Source organism: Odontesthes bonariensis, chromosome 19 (assembly GCF_027942865.1).
Source record: "Odontesthes bonariensis isolate fOdoBon6 chromosome 19, fOdoBon6.hap1, whole genome shotgun sequence".
NCBI lineage: Eukaryota > Metazoa > Chordata > Actinopteri > Atheriniformes > Atherinopsidae > Odontesthes > Odontesthes bonariensis.
In genome coordinates, this window is record NC_134524.1 from 29,990,907 (window position 1) to 30,017,765 (window position 26,859).

A 26,859-nucleotide genomic window follows, 5' to 3' on the forward strand; every position below is an offset into this window, starting at 1 on the left:
CCCCCACATATCCTCCCTGAAATCACTAATCAATGATTTGAAAAGTAAACAACCTAACCTTAAAACCTAAACTATCACTACACATAATCAACACAAAAGTATTAAAAATAAACAAATTAATTAAAACAAATTCTCCCAGAAATGGAATAAAAACATGACAAAAATAATATATATATTTATATATAACATAATCAATGATGAATAAAAAAAAACTACCATCTAAAATCTACTATGCAAAAATCGACTATGTGAAAATCACCACACATGAAAACCAATAATTTCAATAAATGAAGCAGTATCAAGCAAAAACTGAAAATCATATAACCCTGAACCAAAAATGACTCAAAAATGCAAATAATACTTAAACACAAAAAATACCTTTTTTGTTCGCAGCGCAGAGGAGCGAAAAACCCGTTGGCCACTACTTTTGTAACTCGTGTTCTTATTCATGGGAAAATTCTCCTTTGGCCCCATCCCCACTTGGCGACCGATCACTTAATCACCCTTTCAGTGCCTAAGGTCACGCTCCGAACAATTGATTCAAACGAGTGGCAATGGATATATGTGTGATTAGTAATGATTGGTAATGAACATAAAATGAATAAGCTAAAATTTCAAATGAATGAACCACAGTTTTGTACCACATACAATACAGAAAATCAGGAATCACATCCTTGGATGGGGTTGCTTCAACCCATCGGCTGAAAAAATCAATCACCACTAACATGTATTTACCATGTACTTTTTTAATCATATCTACATAGTCTATGACCAATGATTTAAAGGGTCCTTCTGGCAGAGGAATATGTCCCACTGGTGTCTTTACACTCTTTTGTACATTGTTGCTGAGCACTGACCCAATACTTCATCAACCGTTGCATGCATGTGTGGTGACCAATACCCTTGCTGTGTTATCCTTTTCAGTACTTCCCCCCTGGCACAGTGATGTACACTGTGCACATCAGAAATTAAAATTGTTAACAGAGCCACTGGTGCCACCAGGAGACCATCCTGTGATCTCCACAATCCTTTCACGTTCTTGGTGGCGTTCTTGGTGTGCGTGACTATAGTAAGTGTGAGAGAGTTTGATTGAAACGGAAGTCAACTTGAGTTTCAGTTTCTGATTGGTTCATTGCGGGTGTAGGTACCGGATGTGTCTCTCCAGGGGGATCTCAAGGACAATGTCCTACCTCCTCTAAGATGACCAATTTGCTTGGATGTAACATGTGAAAATGGTCGACCGGGACCGTTTCAATGAGGCAATTTGACATTTAAATAACATTTTAACCTCTTCCGATGTGATAACAACAATGTCGAAAATTTCAAACCGTAATCAACAGCCCTCACGTAACGCGGTCGATGAGGAAATGCGGCGGATCTTCAGACCTGGAGTAACAGGTGTATAAGGGAAGAGCAGATCCTCTCAAGCTAACCTTAATGGTAACCAAGCAAATCAACCTCGATTTCAAACACAACAGTACTTTGGCGGATGGGCTTCCAGCAGGTCAAGGAGGACGGAAGGTCATTTCATAAAGTGGATTAATTGAGCCTTATGGACTGCTGATGCGACTGAATGTAATTTTCTATTCGCACTGGAAGTTATCAACTCGCAAATGCGAGCAAAGCAGTCGCATTATCGAGGCCTGAACCCATAACCGTAATCTCTTCAATACACACGTCATAAATCCACCACTCCGCTGATTGATTTTTAACCACTTAAAAAATGCGCACGACCGGGGGGAGGTTTACCACAGCGGAAAGATGACCAGGCTTGCATAGTTGCCCTTGTGTTATAAGCTACTAGCTAAAAGTTTAAATGTGGCCAGTGTTGCCAGATTAGGTTGAGCGATTTCCGCCCAATCACGTTCCAAAACCCGCCCACTTCAGCAAAAAACCGCCCAACAACGTTTTTCACATGAAAACATTTAATATTTGAGTAATACTTAAATTCTGAAACATATTACTCATTAACCACATGACAAGTATCATTCACAGTGTTACAAAGTTTTTTTTTTTTTTTTTTTTTTTTTTTTTCATATCAGTATAATGCAGGAGGACGTCCTAAAAGTATGGATTGCACCTGTCCCGCAAGATCCGTCCAAGGCACGGTGCAAATATTGCAAAAGCGATAACTGCAAAACGCATCCAAACATGGGAAGCAAATTCTATGAAGGGCCCAGATCCGATAAAAAAACAATGCAGTCACGAGGATCGTTGCAAAAGTTATCATATCTTTATTGAAAATCCACCAATAGCCTAAATCATATTCATTACAGTCTAATTTCCAAAGACAGGGCTCTACAAAGTCATCAGATATATACCGAGCACAGATAGGCTACATGTTTATCACGTAATTGTCTTTACGTGATAAACGTCAAACTTTCGAAGCTATAATTAGGTCTACATTATAATGCAATTGTGTGTATCTGCATAGTATGATCGCTTAATCCAGAGAAAGGCAGACGGTTTTGCGCTACCGCTCAACGGGCTGCTGTGCGCGCTCCCGCGGCGGCAAATCAGATTCTGGCAGACAATCACTTTTTGGCACGACACCTGTACTCAACCACTATATGGCACTGTTCAACCAGCTACGGCAAATCTGCCGCCTGCTGTGTACGTAGGCCTACACTGTATGGATTGATAGGAACACAATTTGATTTGTTTATTCACTTTTAACATTAACCTTTTTATTCACTGAATAAAATGCATAACTGTTGTGAGAACAAAAATCCCCGCCCAAACGTGTTGAAAGCAGCCCAAATTGTATTCGCCCGCCGAAGGCATTTTCTGCCCGCCGGAGGCAGTCAAAAGACGCCCACCAATCTGGTAACACTGAATGTGGCAGCAAAAACATTGCTGATCTGTGAAAGTAGACCTCCATCCAAACAGACCCACGTGAACCCGAGCTTGTGCTGTTAATGTTATTAAGCAGTCCATAAGGCTCAATTAATCCACACTACTATAGTCACACACACTTACTATCAAACTCTCTCACACATACTACCATACTCGCACACATCGCATATCATTCTCTCATACATTCACTATCATGTTGTTTCATCCATAATACCGTGTAAGAGAGTATGATAGTAAGTGTGTGTGACTATAGCAGTATGTGTGCGTGACTATAGTAGTATGTGTGTGTGACTATAGCAGTATGTGTGTGTGTGACTATAGCAGTATGTGTGTGTGACTATAGTAGTATATGTGCGCAGTGTTTCCCGCAGGAAATTGCTTAGTCAAGGTGGTGAGTCGTCGGCCGGGCAAAGCATTATTACTTCGGTTTAAAAGAATTACTTCGGTTTTTGTTTTGGGAACTTTGGCAAGGCGGCAGTGCGAGCTTGCTAAGGCGGCCGCCTTAACTATAATGCGCTGCGGGAAACACTGTGTGCGTGACTATAGTAGTGTGTGTGCGTGACTATAGTAGTGTTCGTGAGAGTATGATAGTAAGTGTGTGTGACTATAGTAGTATGTGTGCGTGACTATAGTAGTGTTTGTGAGAGAGTATAATAGTAAGTGTGTGTGACTGTAGTAGTATGTGTGCGTGACTATAGTAGTGTTTGTGAGAGAGTATGATAGAAAGTGTGTGTGACTGTAGTAGTATGTGTGCGTGACTATAGTAGTGTTTGTGAGAGAGTATGATAGTAAGTGTGTGTGACTAGTAGTACGTGTGCGTGACTATAGTAGTGTTCGTGAGAGTATGATAGTAAGTGTGTGTGACTGTAGTAGTATGTGTGCATGACTATAGTAGTGTTTGTGAGAGAGTATGATAGTAAGTGTGTGTAACTAGTAGTACGTGTGCGTGACTATAGTAGTGTTCGTGAGAGTATGATAGTAAGTGTGTGTGACTGTAGTAGTATGTGTGCATGACTATAGTAGTGTTTGTGAGAGAGTATGATAGTAAGTGTGTGTAACTAGTAGTACGTGTGCGTGACTATAGTAGTGTTCGTGAGAGTATGATAGTAAGTGTGTGTGACTGTAGTAGTATGTGTGCATGACTATAGTAGTGTTTGTGAGAGAGTATGATAGTAAGTGTGTGTGACTGTAGTAGTATGTGTGCATGACTATAGTAGTGTTTGTGAGAGAGTATGATAGTAAGTGTGTGTAACTAGTAGTACGTGTGCGTGACTATAGTAGTGTTCGTGAGAGTATGATAGTAAGTGTGTGTGACTGTAGTAGTATGTGTGCATGACTATAGTAGTGTTTGTGAGAGAGTATGATAGTAAGTGTTCGTGACTGTAGTAGTATGTGTGCGTGACTATAGTAGTGTTTGTGAGAGTATGATAGTAAGTGTGTGTGACTGTAGTAGTATGTGTGCATGACTATAGTAGTGTTCGTGAGAGTATGATAGTGTGTGTGACTGTAGTAGTATGTGTGCATGACTATAGTAGTGTTCGTGAGAGTATGATAGTGTGTGTGACTAGTAGTACGTGTGCGTGACTATAGTAGTGTTCGTGAGAGTATGATAGTAAGTGTGTGTGACTAGTAGTATGTGTGCGTGACTATAGTAGTGTTTGTGAGAGAGTATGATAGTAAGTGTGTGTGACTGTAGTAGTACGTGTGCGTGACTATAGTAGTGTTCGTGAGAGTATGATAGTAAGTGTGTGTGACTGTAGTAGTATGTGTGCATGACTATAGTGGTGTTTGTGAGAGAGTATGATAGTAAGTGTGCGTGACTATAGTAATGTTTGTGAGAGAGTATGATAGTAAGTGTCTGTGACTAGTAGTATGTGTGTGTGACTATAGTAGTGTTTGTGAGAGAGTATGATAGTAAGTGTGTGTGACTGTAGTAGTATGTGTGCATGACTATAGTGGTGTTTGTGAGAGAGTATGATAGTAAGTGTGCGTGACTATAGTAATGTTTGTGAGAGAGTATGATAGTAAGTGTCTGTGACTAGTAGTATGTGTGTGTGACTATAGTAGTGTTTGTGAGAGAGTATGATAGTAAGTGTGTGTGACTGTAGTAGTACGTGTGCGTGACTATAGTAGTGTTCGTGAGAGTATGATAGTAAGTGTGTGTGACTGTAGTAGTATGTGTGCATGACTATAGTGGTGTTTGTGAGAGAGTATGATAGTAAGTGTGCGTGACTATAGTAATGTTTGTGAGAGAGTATGATAGTAAGTGTCTGTGACTAGTAGTATGTGTGTGTGACTATAGTAGTGTTTGTGAGAGAGTATGATAGTAAGTGTGTGTGACTGTAGTAGTACGTGTGCGTGACTATAGTAGTGTTCGTGAGAGTATGATAGTAAGTGTGTGTGACTGTAGTAGTATGTGTGCATGACTATAGTAGTGTTTGTGAGAGAGTATGATAGTAAGTGTGTGTGACTGTAGTAGTACGTGTGCGTGACTATAGTAGTGTTCGTGAGAGTATGATAGTAAGTGTGTGTGACTGTAGTAGTATGTGTGCATGACTATAGTAGTGTTTGTGAGAGAGTATGATAGTAAGTGTTCATGACTGTAGTAGTGTTTGTAAGACAGTATGATGTAACGTGAGAGCAAATATGAATTATTCCCTAAACGGCCTCTTAGCATCGGTTCTTCATTAGTTCATGCTTCATTCTTGCAGGATACTCTGGCTTGTAATGCTCTCCAGAGTGCAGCTCAATATGGATTTCCACAGTTCCATCTGCTCTGTAGTTCAACATCCAACCAATATCACTGTACCTCAAAATGTTCTCCATGGTGGGAGCTCCAAAACACAGAGTCCACACTGCCTTAATGTCTTCCAAAGCTAACAACTTGCCCTCAGTCTCTTCTTCTTTAATCCATTTATTTGCACCTTCATGAACTTCAGGCAATCTAGCAACCAGCCCTGCAAGATCGAGCGTCTGCCATGGCTCATAATGTCCTTGGGTCCCTTTTATCAAAATTGGGTTCTGACCTGGATCAGTTCTGTCTGGGTCTGTATCCCAGGTCATAAACATGAGATTTAAGATCAGATTTATTGTCATACATGCATACACACGAAATTTGTCCTTTGCTTTTAACCCATCTAGGTTGGCATCTGTTGACACAATCATGCTCATGCACAGGGTCACACACTCAGACAGATGCCATACACTGGAGCAGTGGGCAGCCACCCCTCCAGTTGTCAGTTGTTGTTTCACCAAGTGTGGTTTTTGCGTGGTGAGAGTGGGAATCAAACTGCTAACCTTCCAGTCATTGGTCGACCGACTCTAACCACTGAGCCACAGCCGCCCTGGCTTGCAATATAGGTTTGCCTACGGGGGGAGTAATGGTGCAATCTTGATTTAGTGATCTTTGGTAATCTGGAGGATGTCCTTTTACTGTCTGCTGTCCTGTTAATGAAGCTGCTGGAATCTGCTGCTGGAATTTTTTTATCACACTATCATTGAGAGTGCACTGTTCTATGCTGCTGTCTGCTGGGGGAGTTGCACTACAGACAGAAACTGTAGGCGCCTGGACAAACTGGTGAAAAAGGCTGGTTCTGTTGTAGGCAGAAGGCTGGACCCTCTCGGTGCTATGGTGGAGAAACGGATGAGGAGGAAGTTAGATTCTGTGATGGAGAATAATAAACATCCTCTCCACAGCATCCTGACAGGACAGAGGAGCAGCTGCAGTGAGAGGCTCATCTCTCTGCGCTGCAGGACTGAGAGGTTCAGAAGGTCCTTTGTTCCCACAGCCATAAGGCTTTATAACAGTGACTGCTGAGTTCTTCTCAAATTGATTGATTGATTTTTATTTATTTGTTTATTTTGCAATTTAGTCATTTATTATTATTTAGTTAGTAGTAGAATTATTATTGTTGTTTTATTGTTGTTAATTCAATCATTGTAAATATTTAAAAAAAAAATGTTGAGCTACTTGACGAATTTGAATTTCCCCCATTGGGGGATAAATAAAGTATTTTTCTATTCTTTCTATTCTATTCTATTCTATTCTATCCTGGGATGTTCGAAGGGTGCCTTGTAGTGTTGCGCGGGTCACCCATTGACCCGCGCGTGGGTGGGTTGGGTAGCAGTTTTTTCTAAGTATTGCGGGTGCGGGCGGGGCGGGTCAAAATAGTCAAAACCCGCAACCCGGAAGTTTGGAAATATAGGTGAAATCGCAATTTTGAGTTGCAGAACCTATCAATTGCATACATCCCGCTGTCACAAAGTCATTGCACTCAAAGCTCTCACTCGTGCAGTTGTCGTCTGAATTACATAACCTGGGTGTCCACCTCACATTTTATTCTATACTTTATATTCTGTAAAATGTTACCTTTTAAAACGGTAGTTTAAGAGCTTTTCAGCTCGTTTGGAACAGTTTATCCCAACAGCTATCAGTAGTTTTTGTTTACACCGCCAAACTTCTAGGAGGACTCGGATGAAGATGGCTGACTTGATAAGAGATAAGATAAAAAAAGGCGATGCAAAGGTTGTGCGAAAAGGCGACCAAAAGAGCAAGGTGTGGGATAAATTTGGACAAGTCGTCCTGTCCCATGACACCATTGCAGACTACGTCATGTGCTGGCATTGTGAGGCGCTGTACAAGTATGATGGACATAAGACAGGTACATCAAATCTTTTACGACATTCATGCCGTGGGTCTGCTGCGCAGGCAAACAAGTTTCCCACACACGCCTCTGCAGTGCAGCCCTTAATGTCATCTTTCCTAAAAGGCACGGTACCACTCCATGCGAAGTCTAAATTAGTGGATGACTTCGTAGAATTCTACTGCGCGGATTTACGCCCATTTGAAACTGTCTCTGGGAAGGGCCTTATGCAGGTGGCACAGGGGCTTGTAAATATAGGCACACGGTTTGGACAGGTGCACATTAACTCTGTCCTATCTCATAGGCAAACCATTTACGACAGAGCCAAAGAGCGTGCCAAAACTGAAAAGGAGAGGCTTATAGAGCAGATTCAAAAAGCCATGGAATATGGAATAGGCATCACAACCGATATGTGGACCGACAGTTTCAAATAGGCTAAATCCAGACACCGTGGATTCCATTCTCTTTCTCCACAGCGCTTCTAAACAGCTGACAGGCTAAATACAGTCGACCAGTATATGTATCCTTTTTTATTTTGAGTTTTTATTTTGCAGGAACCTATAGTAGTCAGGTGAACTATTGAGTAGGCTACTTGTTAGTGGCTGCTCCAGTTTTGTTTTAGAGAAAACTGCGCTGCGCTGAGTCGTTCATAACAGTTCTTCAATAAAGAATGGCGTAAAATCAAATTTTGCTGTCTTTGTTGTTGTTGTTTGACGTAGCCTACCGTTGAAGTTTCACAATAATGCGAGTCTAGCGCAAATCCTTCTCGTTTAGGTTCGTGTTAAATTAACCCTCTCTACAGGCCCTGGCTTTTTTTTTAGCGGGTCATATTTTACGGGTCGGGCGGGCCGCTTTAGAATTTCCCACGGGTCGGGCGGGGTGGTTTGGAAATTCTCGCGGGTCGGATTGGGGCGGGTGTTAAAAAAAACCCTCACCCGCGCAACACTAGTGCCTTGTGATTTGGTTATTTTTTTAAATATGGGGGTTGTCTCTCAGCAATCTGATTTAAATCAAGGACAACTTCTGGCTCAGGACATCCCGGGTCATTATGTTTACTTGATGTTGCTACTAGGGTACCAGGATGTTCATGTCTGCTTGATGAAGGTGCTTGTGCCTGGATGTTCATGAAGAAGGAAAGAAACCCTTGGATGCCTATTTAGGCTAGGCTAAAGCTCACCCTAATACTAGCTCGATACTAGGCTAAGTTAACTTAGATGCTACCAGCTATGCTTATGGCTAGGCTAGGCTAGGCTACTGCCAGTGTTAAAGGGATAGTTCGGCTCTTTTGACATGAAGCTGTATGATATCCCATATTAGCAATATAATTTATCAACATTGACTTACCCCCCCCCCCCCCCCCCCCCCCCCCGCTGCATCCTGTGAGCGGAGTTCCAGCTGAGTTTTGGCGTCCACGAAGCTAGTCCGGCTAGTTGGCTGGGGCTTGAAAAATAAAGCGTCTTGCTTCTCAAAACAATATGCGTTCAAAAGAGTAATACATTTGCATCACAAAATCGTTCTCGATGAAAAAGTCAGACCTCACTTCGCTTGCCGCTATTTTTGCCTCCCTTGATATCAATGCGTCAAGCCACCTAGCGATAGGTGCACCTGTTACGGTGTTTGCTGCTCGGAAGCAGGGGAGTGCTCAATCTGCTCTTCGGTCTGCACAGTTTACATTGGACGCAATCTGGTTTTCCTGATCTGGATGATCAATTTAATTATTTAATTTTTAGAAATTTCCAGAAGTGATCTTGATAATGGACATGGCAGAGTCCTTTGAAATCAAAATCTTTGCCAAATGATCCAGGACATAACAGGACTACTGCTGTTATGTATGGGCCAAAACTTTGTAATATGTTTCACTTATATCCTTTCTCTGTTTCTCTCATTTACTTAAACACACACACACATACACACACTTGTTAGACTGTTGTCCTCATCCATGTGAGAGCTGTGTCCCCATGGTTTCATTACCCCGGTGACCTTCATAAGCTTGTACCTCATTAGGAACCTCAGGCACAGAGGGAGCTTCAGATAAGCTTTGTGTGTGTGTTTGTGAGTGTGTTCATAATTGAGTGCTCATTAATAAAAAAAAAACAGCTGTCCAGCAGTACAGCAGTCCTCAAATGACACATTTAAAAAAAACATTCAAGGCCGTAAACATGCACGTGTGTACATGTTTTCTGACACGCACACAGATGTTGGCACCTCAACTGGATCTCATTGACAAATTCTGTCTCTTATTTTCTAGAACTAAAGGAAAATTATTTCTTCTTTCCTCTATGGGGATGCAATTTTTGACTTTAGTAAAACTCAACTAAAGAGTTTCAGAGTTTGTTCAGCTATATACCCTAACCAAAGTGCAAGTGACAATCAACAAAACAAAGTAGATATTTATTCATTTTAATAAATTCTGTAAGTATAAAGCAATTTGACTCCCAATTCCAAATAAAGCTGCTCTCATTCACATATTTTTCTGTTTCTTTTGTCAGACAGCTAAGTGCACAGAATAGAATAGAGTAGAAAAATACTTTATTCATCCCCCAATGGGGGAAATTCAAAATCAGCTGTCCCCATTCAGACAATTTGTCAGATAGCTCCTGAGCAAATGTAAAAGTTAATATTCTCTCATTCCCATTGCTCTCCCCACTTATACAAGGATATCACTTTCTTTGAGGAAGTACTGGCTTTAAGAAAAGTTTATTTCACATTGAGAAAATCAATTTAGAGTAGATACAATGCCAAATACTTCTAAATTGGCTAAGTATTTAAAACCCAAATACAGTTGCACAAGTTTTTGTTTATCTTCGTTTTGTCAATGGGTGGCAGGGGTTGTGGCACACCCCCTTAATTTGCTGCCCATTTGGGCTAAATTTGTTCTGATGGTAGCAGGGATAGCCTCCAGGCCCCCTGTAACCCTGAATAGTAGGTCTTGTTTGAAGTTTAGTTAAGCAAACCACTCCCTAACCACTGCCAGCACTAACTTATTGTGCTATGTGGACATAAAGAGATTTGTTGCTTTCACTGACACAAGATTGAGTAAATAAAGATGCTTCATTTAGTCAGCTATAATAAGCTCCTTCTCAAGCTGAGTTCCCCTGCAGCTTCACATCGCTGAGGCTTGATTACCAAGCCTTTCAAGAGATGCAGGTTTCAACACATACACACAGAGTGATGCTGATTAGAGCCTTAGGCTGCAGTCAGATTGCATTCATATCCCTGTAAACAGACAGAGACAGTTAACTTACTATGACTAAGTCTGCACAAACCTTTTTATATTTATGCTGAATCCTTCATGTTTTTTCCCAGTCATGTCCTCAGTTTTAATCAAGAGTCAGTGTTGACTCTGGCAGAAGCATTTTCTTGTCTCCAGATTAAAAAAGAAAGAAAGAAAAATGTATTTATTCCTCTGCAGCTTCTGTTGTTGCTTAAGTTTGGTATCAGACACCCACCTGAGATGCAATTTTTAATGTTAAATTTGACCTTTTTTTGTGGTGCTGTTCGTCTTTCTTGTGCGATAAACACCCATAATTTTTTTATCTAGTGCATGCCTGAGTTTAAAGATATGATAAAGATTTGCTGACCTCTTCTTTCTGATGCAGATTGCAGAGCTAGTGGCTACTGAGTTCTTTGAACAGGGGGACAAGGAGAGGCGAGAGCTGAACATTGAGCCTATTGTAAGTACTGTGTATCATTCCAGGGGTTGTTTGACATTAAATGGGTTCTCTATATGGATTATCTTGTTGGAAGTACAATTTGAGTTGTTGTGTGTCTCAGGGATCTAATTTGTGCCATTTGGTTTTTAATATACACATTTTTTGGTTCAAAGCACGACAGAATTCAGGTATGTTCTTCAATCAAAACTGAGACATTTCCAGGTTCTTAAGAATTTCTCATACCATACAATGAGGATAGTCTTTGTATTATTTCAAGCTTTTTAATTACTTTCAGTATTAAATGAAAGTCTGTTTTAAATTATCAAATATAATCTGTATAACATTGCCAAAAAAATGGTCCAGTATTTAATTAAAAAGTATTAAAATAATACAAAGAATATCCTCATTGCATGGTATGAGAAATTGTATATTAGAATGTGTATCTCCTGAATAATAACCAAAATATAGAAAATAAAGTTTATTATACATAGTACAGCTTGTATTGGCCTTTTAACTTTGATTTAATATTCACATTCTCAGAAAACAATGATTCAGGGATAAATTTTCCAGAAAACTGCTGCAATTCTGTTTATTGGTATCACCTGTCATTTTCAGACTTCCAAATAATCTGTTGGTCACACATTATGAGATAGGCAGTTATATCAGTTAGTGATAAGTAAGTAATAAGTAACTTTATATTCTGACAAATCTGTTCTTGTCTTTTGTTATTTGGTTATAGTCACTCTTTTATGCCTTTGGTTTTAGGACCTGATGAACCGTGAGAAAAGAGATAAGATACCCAGTATGCAGGTGTCATTCATCGATTCCATTTGCATTCAGTTATATGAGGTAATTGAGCCACTACTATTCCCTCTAAACAAGTGAACCTGATGAATAGATGGGGAAAGGTCATCTGCTTTGAGTTCATTCTGTTGTTTCCCACTTGCTGAACTGCCTCTGTTACTACTTTTACAGACTTTGGCTGGCATGTCAGAGTATTGCTCCCCACTGCTGGAAGGATGCCAGAAAAACCGACAGCATTGGAATCGCTTGGCTAAGGACTGTGAGAAGGGGCTGGTCAATGGCCTGGTGTGATCCCAGCACCAGTTTGGCTTTCAACCAGCTTAAATTTTCAGGATTCTCCTAGTCTAAGCTGATTTTATAAGAATTTCATGACATTAGCATGATATGGATATGGAAATGGAAATGGATGGATAACATCCTATCTACACTGAGAGTGTCTTAGAAAAGTAATTTCCTACTTTGAAAAGGAAACCTACCATTTTGTTTATCCTTACTCTGTGTGGTACTCACATAACAAGTTATTTTCACAGATCTAGGAATACGGTCATGCTATTAGTTGCACAAAGCTAAATGTTAGCAAAAAGCATATTCACAAGGACAATGCTAACATGCTAATGTTTCATTTACAATAGAGATGTTGTATACTAGTTCCTATGTTCACCATATTTTTTTAGCATGTTAGTACGGTCAAATTTGCCTGTTAGCATTAAACACAAACAAAAAGAGAGGAAATGGGACGATAATTTTACAAGCCTTTGGTCAGTAAACTCAGTACTGCTCATTCTCTGGGAACTATGAATGTGCACATTTAATGGAAGACGCATTAGTCACGTTTGACTTGACTACAGATGGACTTCCCTACATTGCAAACCATACTGCAGTGCCACTAGCATGGATTTAAAAATATATATATATTTCAGAACAATCATTTAGCCGTCTGTTAGCAGAGCACCCAGACTTTGTGATAACATTTTTGCTATATTCCAAGATGTCATTAGTATCATTATTGATATAAGAAAAGAGCTACAACAAAATAATTAAAATTAGAATGTCCTTAGATAAGCCTTTGAAGCTTTTTTTTTTTTAGCTCAGTTGAGCCAACTCCTATAACAAGCAGGAAGTAATGTTTTGTATACTGTATACAATGTGCTTCCGAGGTCGAGTACATTTTCGTTAGTTTTCAAGATGTGTCTTCCTGTTCTTTCTGTCACTTACCATAGATAATAGCAATGTAATCACTAAGCTATATTACCATGGTTATTTTTATTGGCATTTGGCATTGACTTTCATCTTGACCCTACACTGTCACACAGAGAGCTGGTTTGACATAGATCCTCAGAAATGAGCACCTCTCCAGTGGGATCAAGATGTTGTATGAACTATATACTTTACATTGTGTCACAATTACCAGATAAGCTTGTTAGATGTCTTTGTTTCACAGCACACACACACCACATAGGTAAACTCTTTTATACATTTTTCACTCCGTCTTAACTATTTATTTTAGTTTTATATATTTATTAGAATTTCTATATTGTAAAGGCATCCTTTTGTCAAGAGCAAATGATTCTTATAGGAAATGTAGTTTCATACTAAAAAACAATTCCATCTATGCTTTTTTTTTTATGAAAGGCCTTTCTTAGAAACAACTCTGTTGGAAGAAATTTGAACAGTGTGTTACATCTTAAAGCTTAGAGCCAAAGGACTAGACCTGTGTGTTTCAAATGGAATAGGGTCTACATGTTTCTAATGCCTTGTTGTGATAAATAGGACAAATTCACTCTACACCCATAAACCCCCCCCCCCCCCAATTTATCCAGTTCACACTTTAAAGCTCAAAAAGGAGTTCACACACCCAAATCAACCAATTACTTATAATTTACCAACAGCAATGAGACTCAGTCAACAAGTCCCAACCAGAGGTGTATTACAGAAAACACTAAACAAACTTAAGAACCAAAAACCAAATGGGACACATGGGCAATTTAAAAAAAAAAATCTAACCTATCTTATATAGACAACAATGTAAATAATGAAGGCAGCGAATTGACAACAGTGCTACACTACACTCAAGAAAAAACAAGGACAAGTTTAAATCCATCGTGTCTAACTTCTTTTAAAAACCACGTGAAGAGAGCTGAACAAATATTTTTGCCCACAAACGTTGAACTTGGAGGGTTTTCTCAGTTTCTGGAATAAACCTGTAACCACTAAAGCCTCTGTCAGCATGAAAATGAACTGATGAACAATTCAACTAACGCAGCATAGTGAAAGTGAGATAATTGCTATGCTTTGCCATTCTGGATACAAACAGTTTATGCAGGAGAGATCCCATCACTCCTGTCTATGTTACAGCAGCAAACTGGCTTGTTATACTGTTGGAAGACAAAAATGTTAAAGGGGAGGCTCCTTTCTTTGTAGAAACTGTGACACCTATGAAAACTCAGATTAAATAATGCACAGCTTGCCACTCAAAAAAACGCTATCTATCTTTAAAGAAACACAAAAACTATACAGGATGCATATTTTTCATCAGAGGAGAATTTTGTCATCACATTCTGTAGGAAGAAATCTGATGCAAATTGGAGGACGGCTACTCTTAGAGAAGAACACCGAATACACCTTTAGGTCATTAGTATGAAAAGTCAGAAGGCAGAATAACTAAATATGCCCCTCTGCTCATGTGTAGACTAACAAAAAATGTTGGCACAGGTGTGTGAACTAATTTTGTGCTCCAGGTGTGATTTTGATTAAACCAAAAAAAAATGTATTTATCATACAGAAAATGATTACTTCAAGTTAAATGCTTCTGTATGTTGGCTTAGTGTTTACCTCATTTAAGATCTGGTAAGGACCAGATGGAGGAGTTATTTCTTACTTTTTCTTGTGACTGTAGCAGCTGCTGCATTGGTGTCCACTGGTTCAAACCCGATAGTGTAGTAGAAAATATGAGTTCTCAGAGGTTAGCTAATAGGGGGATTTTGGTACATAAATTGTCTCACTTGACCAGGATTAAGTTTAAGTTTAACAAGTTCAAACTCTGATGAATGATTACTTATTCATAACCAGGGTTACAATCCAAAAACAGCAGGAAAAAACGTAGTCATCCCAGATGATGATGTGAATCTACCCAGCATTAAGCAACATATGGCTGCTACTGCAGAACAATGAGACAATGTTTGTGCATGTCAACTAAAACACTGAATTCTACCTGTGTTAACATGCACATCCTAAATTCTTATTCAACCTCAAAGTTAATAATAGAAGATAAATGTTTATCATAATAGAGGCTGTTCAATGTTACAATCAGTTGGGTCACACTCGCTTCCAAACTGAAGTGCTTGTATGCACAGATGCCACCTTCGAGCAACAAACAGGCACAGCAAACCCATCTTAATGACAGCACTTTTGTAAATTCTCAGAGAGCTTATCGATATCATCTGCAGTTGTGTTTTTTACCTTTAAGCCTGCAAGACTGTACATGTGCCTGTGGCCTGATCTTTGTGCTTTTAAAAACTTGTATGTCCTTACTGCTTTGGTCTCAGAGTGTTTGTTTGCACATACACGAGAGGGTCAGTATGAAGTTCTGCAGGTAATGAAATGTAATGTACTGATACGGTACCGTTATGAAGGAGGTGTTGCTCATCTGCATCTGTCCACACCATTATACACAGTGAGCAAAGTAAAAAGTTTGCCTGCTAAAAGAATTCTCCTTTTTTCTGTCTTCAGTTCTGTATTGTGCCAAGTGTTCAGTCCATGTAAGTTGTATGTTATACTGCCACCTTCTGGTAAAAAAAAAAAAAAAAGCACTAAAGCATAAGAAAATACTACTAGGGAAAAGCAAAAGGAATTTATTTCGTATAATTTTTAAAAGTTGCACATATAAACAACTATGCTCTAAAACAGAGGCTGGAAACTTCAGAAACAGGGACAGTAAAGAAAAGACAGTTGTTCCTAACAGACAAATGGTTATGAGAAATATTTACATCAGTGTAGACAGAGCAGAAATTCTTCAAATCATTCTTTGAAAAATTAGATGAAGTGAAGTTCAGGGAAGAGATCCTCTGTGTACAGGCAGTGAGGTAGGGACAGGGCACTGATAAATCTACTGGTTGGTGCTATCTACAGCTCGTGTTGTTTGGAGGCTTAAGCTGAGTCGGTCCTCTTGTATGCCACCATGCTGTTCACTTTGTGGATGGAGGTGGTAAAGGAGCGCAAACGCACTTCCTCTGACTGGTCGATGATCTGTGGCCCAGACTCCTCCCACTTCTCTGGAACCACCAGGTCCTTGTCTGTATAGACCAGCAGGTCAAACGCACCTGCAGGGGAGAGGGAAGATCAGAACTGATTATTTAACAGTCAGTTGATATAAATCCAGAACTGAAACTAGCAACTACCATTAGTAGAAAAGGGTCAGTACAAAGAGAAACAGTGAAGTTACTCACATGGTGTCTCCAGCAGCGGCAGGAAAGTTACTGTGGCTGTTACCTGTCTGATGACAGAGCGGATCTCATCCTGGATGGTTTTAATGGACTTCTCTCTGGGAGCACTGAAGAACATGTGACAACTCAATTAAAACACATATTTAACAGTTAAACTGTGAAAAGATAGTTCTGTACACACAGTACTGTGGAGGTTTTGAGCCACTCCTCATTTCTTTATATTTTACTAGCAGAATGTGAAAGGGCAGCAGTGATTTACTAAAACATAAATGGAAATACAGTGTATGCACAGTTTGTACAATTCTAATTAGCTTGAAAATCAATGCTCTCATACATTGAAAATATAGCAGTTTTGGTGTGTGTTTTAACAGATATTGGTGTTTACCTCACCTACTGGTATTTAAAGGGTTAATTTTTTTTAAATAATTGAAAACTCGGTAGTTATGATCAGAACTGAAGTGGAATAAAAGATTTATGAAAAAAGTGGAAAAAAATATTAATATATGATGTTTTTAGGTCGTTTTAAGAGGGGACAAAAATGTCCCTTTTCAGAAATTAAGGAGTTTTTTTTCTACACAATGATAAAATTGCATTGTATATGATGTGTGTTTGAAATTAAAAAAAAATATTAAAAAATGCACAACTGGACCAAATATGATGAGTATCACCGTTTCAAAAGTGAAATTATAGGAGAAAGTACACCCAAAGTGGACAAAAATGTCCACAACAAAGTCTAGCTGCTCGGAATATGAAGAAATGAGCGTTCGCTCAAGACAAATCACAGCACTGGAATTAACAATCAGTCAGTAAATAATTATAGGCTTCCAGCTATAGGAATAAGAGTAAAAACCTCAAAGCTTATTTTGTAATTAAGAACCTTATTAAAATGCTTTTAATTATGAAAAACCTAAACCAAATTTAAGTGAATTTGGTCCTGCAGGTAAGAGTCTATCTGACAAACACCCACTAAACAAAACTGTTAGCATAAGAGGGCTGGTGTTTATTTTTCTTGCCAATAAGTCTCACCCAAAAAGCAAAGCCAATGTGTTGGTAAATCTCCCTTTACATCACTTATTCTCCTTTAAACATTAAACAGGAGGACAGAGAGGACTTTAGGTAGCATATTCAACAGCAAATTAAAACACATTTTAAGTGGTATGTGGAGACACAACAGGGTTTGTGGAACTGAGTCATCATAAACTCCTGTGCGTGCGTGCGTGTGTGTGTGTGTGTGTGTGTGTATGCATGTGGTAATGAAGCTGAAGACAAAGCAGTCGGCCTGATAAATGGAAGGATGTGGCACAAACAGAATTAATCCATAGAGGCAACCTGCCTGTGTCAATCCAAGCTGCTGCTTTCCTGGTACATTTTAGACCAATGGGTCAATATTTGAATGCTACAGTCTGTTTGCCCAAATACTGCTGGCGATCATGTGCGTCCACTCATGGCCACATTTTAACTTCTTCTTTAGAACTACTTCCAGCAGAAAAATGCAACACGTCACAAAGCCAGAAGGCACATATCAAGCAAAAACACCAGGGGCCTCATGTACAAAGACTTGCGTGGATTTCCCACTGAAACATGGCGTACGCTCAAACCCAAATGCCCTCCAACGTACAAAAATATCCGGATGTATGAATCTGTGCGCACGTATCAATCCAAGCACATTTTGTTTGTACATCCCAATCAACGCGGAATTGAGCGCACATGCCGGAGCACCCGACTCCTCCCTGTCCACGCCCCTACTTAAATATGCAAATCATATTTAAATGAGCCCTGCACCTGCGATTCCCCTCTGCGCGATCAGAAAATAAAGAAAAAAGAATGAGTAAGACGGAGAAGAAAGAACTTCACGGTAAGCGAGATGGAGGTGCTACTTTCTGAAGTGGAGGTCCGCAAAAATGTGTTCTTTGGCACGCTGTCCTCTGGCATAAGCAGCAAACGCAAGAGGAGTGGGTGGGAGAGCCTGTGCGAGGCTGTCAATGCTGTGAGGTCAGAGAAGCGCACATAAGCAGAGGTGAAGAAGAAGTGGTCCGACATTAAGGTGGATGTGAAGCAGAGACTGGCTGCCCACCGCCGAAGTGTGGCCAAAACAGGCGGGTGGGGGGGTGACCGACTCTGTTTGAACAGAGTCGCGCAACTATGGGTGACACTGCTCTCTCTGGCGTGGTGGGAGCGCATGTGGGTGACTGATTATCCCCAAAGTAAATGCCGATGTTTTTGTGTAACTCACAACAAACGTGTTCATACAGTAACGTGCAGAAGTGCGCCGGGGAAAAGGTGAGGCTGATTAAAGGAGAACTGCGGTATTTTCAACATTAAGCCTCTTTTATGAGTCGTCTGCAATGTTTTAGAACCCCCCCCACACCGCTTTTTTGAATTTTACTGCTGTCTCCGGTATTTGCCTAATTTTGATTCTTCTCAACCTGCTTCAGAATGGCAAGTCTTGTGCATGTCCAAAAAGGTCCGTAAAAGCACCATAAACGTCCGTTTTCAAAATCATCAACTCACTGGAGTGGTTACTGGTGTGCACTGGTAATCCATATCAAATTTCGTTGTGAAAAGTTGCTTCTGTCGTGTTTTATTTGACATTTTGTACTCTCAGGATGTTCGTTGATATTACTCCGCCACCGCTAAGAAAATAGTTTGAGCATGAACGAGCTGCCAAATAACACACGACAGAAGCAACTTTTCGCAACGAAATTTGATATGGATTACCAGTGCACACCAGTAACCACTCCAGTGAGTTGATGATTTTGAAAACGGACGTTTATGGTGCTTTTACGGACCTTTTTGGACATGCATATGACTTGCCATTCTGAAGCAGGTTGAGATGAATCAAAATTAGGCAAATACCGGAGACGGCAGTAAACATCAAAAAAGCGGTGAGGGGGGTTCTACAACATTGCGGACAACTCATAAAAGAGGCTTAATGTTGAAAATACCGCAGTTCTCCTTTAAGACATTTCACACTTTACGCACGGGGTTATTAACATTTGCCCACAGAGACGATCAGGGGCTTGTTAGAAAGATCTTAAGCCGAAGTTTAACCAGCAAAAAACAGCAAGAAACTAACTTTAACCACCGACTGATGCTGTGAAGACGGGATAGAAATTGGGGGCGCACATACTCAATGCACGTCACGGGGAATAATATTAGGACAATTACAGGAATAATGTTCTTCACCAAGAAGCCAACCATCACGCACAGCGCCACCTTGTAGTTTGTTCCCAACAATGCTGTTACTCAGAATGTATGAATCGTGCATTGAACCACGGCACCTTGCCACAGTGTTAGTTAATTGCATTTACGCATCACATATGATCTGTACATCAATCGAATGAAAATGTTTCCTGTTAACATACAAATTCATCATGTGATTGCGCTTTTATAGCAATGTGTGTGCAGTCGATAGCTCCGATTACAAAACCGGCTCTCACTTAAAACTGAGCTTTAATGTTGGCCTGTTCAACTTCATTGTGGGAATTTGATATACGTGGCTGAGATGCGGATCATTCTGTCCCACGCCCTGGCATGGCTCGGCTCAGGGTAGACTGGCACAGTCCCAATCGGCTGGCCAGCTCCCTCTGGAATGCTCCGGTTGCTAGGAACCCCAGTGTGCACATCACCTGTGAGCACAGGGCATGGCTCCTCGCTGTGTTGCGCTCCAACGCCGGCCGCAGCTCTGCGCACAGTTCTAGGAGGATTTCCCTCAAAACGGCCAATGAGCCAGCCGCCATCATGTGCCAGCAAATCCTCTCTAGTCTAGTGAACACACACTCTTTATCAGTACTAACTGTTCATGTATCTCAGATGTGCACATCACTGTCTGAGGACTAATTGTTTTCACATTTATTTATTATAACAGTTTCCCAACATCATCTTAGGTGTCGCCAAAGAATCAACAGCTGCAGAAACGTGCGTACGCAAGCCCTGAAGTTGGCGTGAGGTACCGCACATTTCCACGGTCATTTCCCTTTTGATACATCTGATCGTTGACGTGAAAAAGTGCATATGCCACTATTTTGTGCGTACGCACCCTTTGTACAATGGAGGCCCCTGGACCTTAAAAGTTAAACTGTGTAACAATAACAGAAGATCTTTGAGGAAAAAAAGGTGACACATTATGAGGAACTATGTTTCTATTTGAATGCATTATCTTCACTTAATTGTGATGCTATATTACCTTAGATTACATCGTTTATGCCTATTTGAGCATCAGATCCTTCTACACATTAGGAGGGCCATATTACAATTATCAAGTAGAAAAAAGAGTAATGTTCAGAGGGATTTTTTCAAAGAGCAAAAATATAGTTTCACTCTTCTGCATTTCTATTGAGGTCTGATGGTATACGATCGATTCTGCAAATCAAGTCTCCTGTAAACCGTAGAAACGGGTGGATAAAGCCTTGTGAAGCTTTAGAGGCTTCTTCCTGATTATAGCCAAAAATTATTAGAAGCTTCAAAACCTCCAAGATAGACCCCCTACCAGCTGGTCAGCTGCAATTATAGCAGCCACAAACTTCTAAACGATTCACACGTCTTGTTGATTCCGGTGCCAACACAAAAGGAATAAATTCAGTTTTAAGCAGCTGAGTCTTCATTCTGAGAATCATTGTCCACACATAAAAATGTTCCAATATTTTGAAGCACGGATGGAACACAGAGCATTTTGCATCTCCTTATAATGAATGAAACAACGCCAAAGGTTTGAATCATTCACCTCCCTTTTGGTGTTTCATTGGGGCATATGAAGCCTCAAATGTCACAGTTTCGAGCGAGTCTGCTTCAATAGAGTGAAACAGGCTTCAGAGCCTTTGTGTCATCTCTAGTAAACCGTCTCTTTGCTGCGCCCAGCAGCTGCTCTACAGGCTTTAATACATACACAGCACTTATCATTGGCATACATTTATTATTTTGGCACCTGGTATTTGTTGGCAGGGTGAAAAATTTAGAGCATCATTACACTCACACAATGCAGGTCAGAATTATGGATGATTAGTCTTCAAATGTGACAAATCCCCATTAAACTGTTTTAATAATAAAGGACTCGAAGAGAAGAGGGGGACTGACCTGATCTCCTTGGCTGACTTGTCACACTCAATATCAAACTGCCATCTCTCCAGCACCTCGTTTGTTTCCAGACACGTGATGACCAACACCAGCTTCTGCACAGTGCACTCAAACAGCCACTCTGCAATACAAAGAGCAAACTGATGGAACACAGCCATAGCCTCCATCCCTCAGTGCAACAAATACTTAGATTTAATTTAATCTCAAACACAACTGTACATAAAAGAAAATAGTTGGTTTTGCTGTCTGACACTAAATTTAGTTGTGATTTTCAAAACTGGTAATTCATGAGTTCCCTCTCTTTATCCTAAACTTCACTAAACTCCACTAAACTCATTATCTTTGGGTTTGTAATAAGAAGATGCCACCCTGGGCAAAGAAAAAAGAAAATTGCAATCAACTCCTCTTTCTGGATGCTTCATAGACTCAAGAACAGGTTTGGATAATTATTCTATTTGGGCCCTACAAAAGGACCCAATTCTAACATTGGAAAGAGGAAAGCATTTAATGGATCAGCGTTAGCTCATCTTTGCTCCACTGAGACGGATGCTTGAGTGTTTGGTTATTTAAAAAAAAAAAAATTATAAAAAAGAAAATGTTTTGCTTACTGCCTTTGACTTTACCAATCACCCTCGTGAAAGTAACAAAGATCAAGGTGAGTGGCACTACGTGTTGGATGGAATGAAGCAGAGTCTCATTTTTAGCAGAACAGGTTAAAGTCAGTCAAGTTAGGTCTAACATTGATGCACTTTGTATCTGTAACCAGCAAGGTAGAAAAGTGAATAAGGGGCTGTTCAGACCTGGTGGGTGATCTAATTAAAGATGGACAGCAGCAGTTACCATCAGAACGTTTTGTCACACTTCTCATTTCCAGAAAAAAAATAAAAAACCTTGTACAAAAAACAGCAACAAAACCCACAAGATGTATCATATTCACAGAAAAACCTCCCACCTGGCAGCTGCGAGTACAGAGCCACAGCCCCAGATCTGTCTTGTTGGTTCTAGTCTTTTAATGAAACACGATCACAAGTGGTCACTCAGGGTGCATGTAGGGATGTAATGTTATGGATGTACAGTTTACACCTCAACGTGTCTTTAACTGGGGTGAAACCGAGTTATTGACCTAATCATCTCAGACATCAGAAAACATGCTGTTTCTAACTTTCTCTACTGGAGATCACTGGAGATAATCTTTTTCAGTTACTCAAATGGCCGTTTTGTCAGCTGTGGTTGTAAAAAAAAATAAAACAGAATTTTATTAGAGCAGACCAACAGTTTGGGAATGCGTTAAGCAACTGCAGGATGACGTATCGTCTTAATGCGCAGATTTTCAGACACATTTATTATTCTGATAAAAGAAACACAAAAATATGAAGGACAGCAGCTTTATCGGGAATTTGGACATGTTAGGCCCATGTGAGTCTAGTTGAGTGTATATGTGGATTTAATCCCCAATGTCCCAGTTTTGAGAAGCTAAAGTTTTGGTCTGATTAACATGTTTATGTGCATTTTAAAAGTCCACTTTCGGTTTAACTAACACAATAATTAGTTTTTTTCTAGTGTCAGGTAAAATGCTGAGTGTTATCACTCTGACAATGGGAATACAGACAATAAAAGAAGAATGCTTAAGAGGAAACTTGATTCTGAGTGCTGATAGGCCATTTAATTATTTTGTAACTTGTCATAAATGAGTGAAGTCTGCTCTGCCTTTATTAAAAATAAAAAAAACTGGCTATAAAAAATAAAATAAAAAAAAGAATCACAGTAAAATTCTTTTTTTATTTTTTCAAACTCTGGGGGTGTTGGAATCTACAAATAAGCATTTTTTAAAAACATTTACAAAAAAGGCTCTAAACCCCCCAAAAAACACAATGTCCTATATCCCATACCAGTTTAAATCTGGTCTTAAAGAACTCATAAGCTTCAACAGCAGAGATGAACAACAGTCATTAGTAGACTTTCATTTTGTGCTACAGTGTGTTGCCTCTCAGTGCAGCATTTTATTAAGCTTTAGGGGCTAAAATGCAAGACTTTAGAATAATCACAGAGTCTACCTTTGAGTTGAGACACCACATTGGTCAGGTAGTTCTTCAGCTTGGTGTCAGTGGTGAGTTGAAGGCTCATGTCATAGTGGGTGACTCTGGTGAACGACTCTGGAGGATAGATGCCCCGCTGGTAGAGGATGCTGTTAATGCCAAATGCTGGGAAGGAAAGAGAGGTGCAGAGAAGATGGAAGTCAAACACATTTGTCAATACTCTAGCTCCTTAATTAGGAGTAAGACTGACAAAGAAGCAGCAAAAAGAATTCTGAAAGCAACTCGAAAAAAGTATTATGCCTATATTTATCTGAAAAACAAAGATCAATATAACGAAAAGAGCAGACCATGTATTCAGAGCTCCAATGTGTTAGTTAAAAAATAAATACATGTGTCAAGTTAGTGTGCAGCTCCAGTTTAAATGTGGTCTGGTAAACAGTATTCAGTTACAAACGTGTCATCATTTTATTGCAAGTTTCAACAAACCCAGAATTGTGACGTCTAGCTTTTAGCGAAGCGTTTTAATCTAGTAGACTTAAGTTAAGTATCCAAAGTTCCTTCATAAAACGGTATTTTACACTTGCAGCCATGTTTCCTTATAAAATATAAAGTTCCCGCACTGTGACCAACATCCCTAGCGAAACGCTGCGATCTTCTGAAGACACGTGTAATACTTGAAATAATACGTAACATAATATTTTTTTAACTATAAAGTTAACTCTTCCCTCTTTTCCTTTGGTTACGCTTAACTTCGTCGCCAGCACAGCTCGTGGTGGGCGGTGCACTCAACTGTGAACATCATTCCATCTCAAAAGTAAAAGTTGTACCAAAATAAACAGAGTTAAAGAAGTCATCTATTCGATCCTTGCATTTAGATCTCTTCAACCAAATAATGTATTTACCTTTTTCATACCCCACAGAGCTTCGCTTGCCATGCTAAATGTACCGAAGCCACTTAAAGCAGGCCGAATAGCATATTAGCATGGTGTGCCTGCCGAAAACGTTGACAATGAGCTACTGAAAGAAGAAATGAAAATGAATACTTACAGAAAAACTCAGCCACCAGCTCTGCGCTGCCTTTGAGAGTGATTCCTTTCAAAGTGCTAGTCATCTTCTTTAGACTCTTGGCAAAATTCTTAACAATGAACCTTTGTGTTTTGTTTGGTTTTTTTTTTTTATCTGAAGGCTTCAACTACCCGCCGTCCAGTTTGAAATGTGTCAGCTCCCCTGTGACGCATGCGTAAAAGATTCCAGCACCCTGATGATGACGTTTAAAGATGCACTTGCAATGGTATAGCACTAGAGGGCAGCATTTAACAATTTGTGCCTTTTACATTCGGTATGATGCCTTTTCTACGATATTCACATCGGCGGAGTTTGCGGGAGGGCAACCCCCCCCCCCCCCCCCCCCAGGTGGTCAAAATAATTAATTACTGTGTTCCCAAATTAATTCGAAAAAATATAATATAATGAAAAAAATATCTAAATATTTATGAGCGACATAAAGCACAAAGAGTGACAGTATATCAGACCATGATGTTGCGCTACATATGAGTTGTAATGCACTTTTATATATGCTTCACAGTGTGTGGTTTCTCAGATCTCAGGACTGTCTGTTAGACGGGTGTTTTTTTTGTTGTTTTTTTTTGCCTTCCCTGGCAAGAATCTCAAACTCTCTATGGTTATAAGCACATATTCAGAAGAAGAACAAGAAACCTTTTGCTCAGAAATGCAGCAGGGAGTGTAAGAAGCATTAAAAATACATAAAGGAATATAAAGAGAAACAAATAAAATAATTCAAATTAATTTAAAAACAAGCAACAGTCGAGATAAGTTCAAAGATATCGTGCAGATTTCATGCATAGACACATGAGAAAAGAAATGTTTTTAATCTGGATTTAAAAATGTCTACATTTGGTGAAAGTTTGATCTACACTGGCAGTTTGTTCCACTTGTTTGCAGCATAACAGCTAAATGCTGCTTCTCCATGTTTATTCTGGACTCAGGACTGGACTAGCTGACCTGAGTCCTTGAATCTAAGAGCTCTGCTGGGTTTATATTCTCTGAACATATCATAGATGTATTTTGGGCCTAAACCGTTCTGGGATTTGTAAACCATCAGCAGGCTTTTAAAATCTATTCTGTGACTGACTGGGAGCCAGAGTAAAGATTTTAAAACTGGTGTGATGTGTTCAGATCGCTTAGTCCGGTTAAAACTCTAGCAGCAGCGTTCTGGATGAGCTGCAGATGTTTAATGCTCTTTTTGGGAAGTCAAGTTAAAAGAGCATTACAGTAATCGAGTCTACTGGAGATGAATGCATGGATGAGTTTCTACTGGGGCCTCATGTACAAAGCGTGCGTACGCACAAAATAGTGGCGTACACACCTTTTCACGTCAACGATCAGATGTGTCAAGAGCGAAAAGACCGTGGAAATGTGCAGTGCCTCACGTCAATTTCAGGGCTGGCGTACGCACGTTTCTGCAGCTGTTGATTCTTTGGCGACACCTAAGGTGATGTTCGGTAACTGTTTTAATAAATAAATGTGAACACAATTAGTCCTCAGACTGAGTGATGTGCACATCTGAGAAACATGAACAATTAACACTGATGAACAATGAACACACCCATGTGTCTGCAATTACACGAGTAGATATAAAAGCATGCGCAAAGTGCTGCAATGCGTCCCATAAAAAACAATGGCTGCTTTAGCACTACTCGAAGACATTGCAAATGGTTCAATAAGAAGAGAGCGTGTGTTTGAAGACAGAGAGGACCTGCTGGGAAATGAGGACAACTGGCTCATCAGCCGTTTCAGGTTCCAGAGGGCAATCATCCTGGAACTGTGCGCAGAGCTCCGGCCGGAGTTGGAACGCAACACAAAGAGGAGCCATGTGCTGCCTGTGCCCATACAGGTGATGACCACGTTGGGGTTTCTGGCAACTGGGGCATTCCAGAGGGAGCTGGCCAACCGATCGGGACTGTGCCAGTCGACCCTGAGCCGAGTCATGCCAGCCGTGTGGGACAGAATTATCTGCATATCAGCCAGGTATATTCAATTCCCATACAATGCAGTTGAACAGGCCAACATTAAAGCGCAATTTGCAGCGAGACACGGTTTTCCAAATGTAATCGGAGCTATCGACTGCACACACATTGCAATAAAAGCGCCATCACATGATGAATTTGTATATGTCAACAGGAAGCAATTTCATTCCATAAATGTACAGATTATATGTGATGCGCAAATGCAATTAACCAACATTGTGGCGAGGTGGTATGGTTTAACGCACGACTCATACATTCTGAGTAACAGCATTGTTGGGGACCGACTACAAGCTGGCACTGTGCGC

General features: G+C 40.0%; 2 protein-coding genes across 5 annotated transcripts in view; one reads left to right on the forward strand and one right to left on the reverse strand.

Annotated features, from left to right (window-relative positions):
- Nucleotides 1-15,699, forward strand: part of pde5ab (phosphodiesterase 5A, cGMP-specific, b) — a 163,305-nt gene extending 147,606 nt beyond the window's left edge. For all 4 annotated transcript variants that reach the window (XM_075451730.1, XM_075451733.1, XM_075451731.1 and 1 more), the window contains 3 exons: nt 11,099-11,173; nt 11,918-12,001; nt 12,128-15,699. In XM_075451730.1, coding sequence (XP_075307845.1) covers nt 11,099-11,173; nt 11,918-12,001; nt 12,128-12,247 — 279 coding nt within the window. In that variant the 3' untranslated portion in view covers nt 12,248-15,699. The remainder of the gene's footprint in view (nt 1-11,098; nt 11,174-11,917; nt 12,002-12,127) is intronic.
- Nucleotides 15,700-15,791: 92 nt separating this feature from the next.
- Nucleotides 15,792-24,741, reverse strand: mad2l1 (MAD2 mitotic arrest deficient-like 1 (yeast)). The gene is made up of 5 exons (XM_075451734.1): nt 24,555-24,741; nt 23,526-23,672; nt 21,472-21,592; nt 16,402-16,505; nt 15,792-16,275 (listed from the first exon to the last, which is right to left on the reverse strand). Exons 1-5 carry the CDS (start codon nt 24,616-24,618, stop codon nt 16,103-16,105), a joined length of 609 nt encoding a protein of 202 aa, XP_075307849.1. The 5' UTR covers nt 24,619-24,741; the 3' UTR covers nt 15,792-16,102.
- Nucleotides 24,742-26,859: the final 2,118 nt, after the last annotated feature.

Excerpts from the sequence above, each read along its gene's own strand:
- mad2l1 (XM_075451734.1), bottom strand. The coding sequence starts at position 24,618 with ATGACTAGCACTTTGAAAGGAATCACTCTCAAAGGCAGCGCAGAGCTG. Across the intron at positions 21,593-23,525 it reads TGTGGTGTCTCAACTCAAAG|AGTGGCTGTTTGAGTGCACT; the intron begins GTAGACTCTGTG and ends TTTGTATTGCAG. Across the intron at positions 16,276-16,401 it reads GCCGCTGCTGGAGACACCAT|GTGCGTTTGACCTGCTGGTC; the intron begins GTGAGTAACTTC and ends TCTCCCCTGCAG.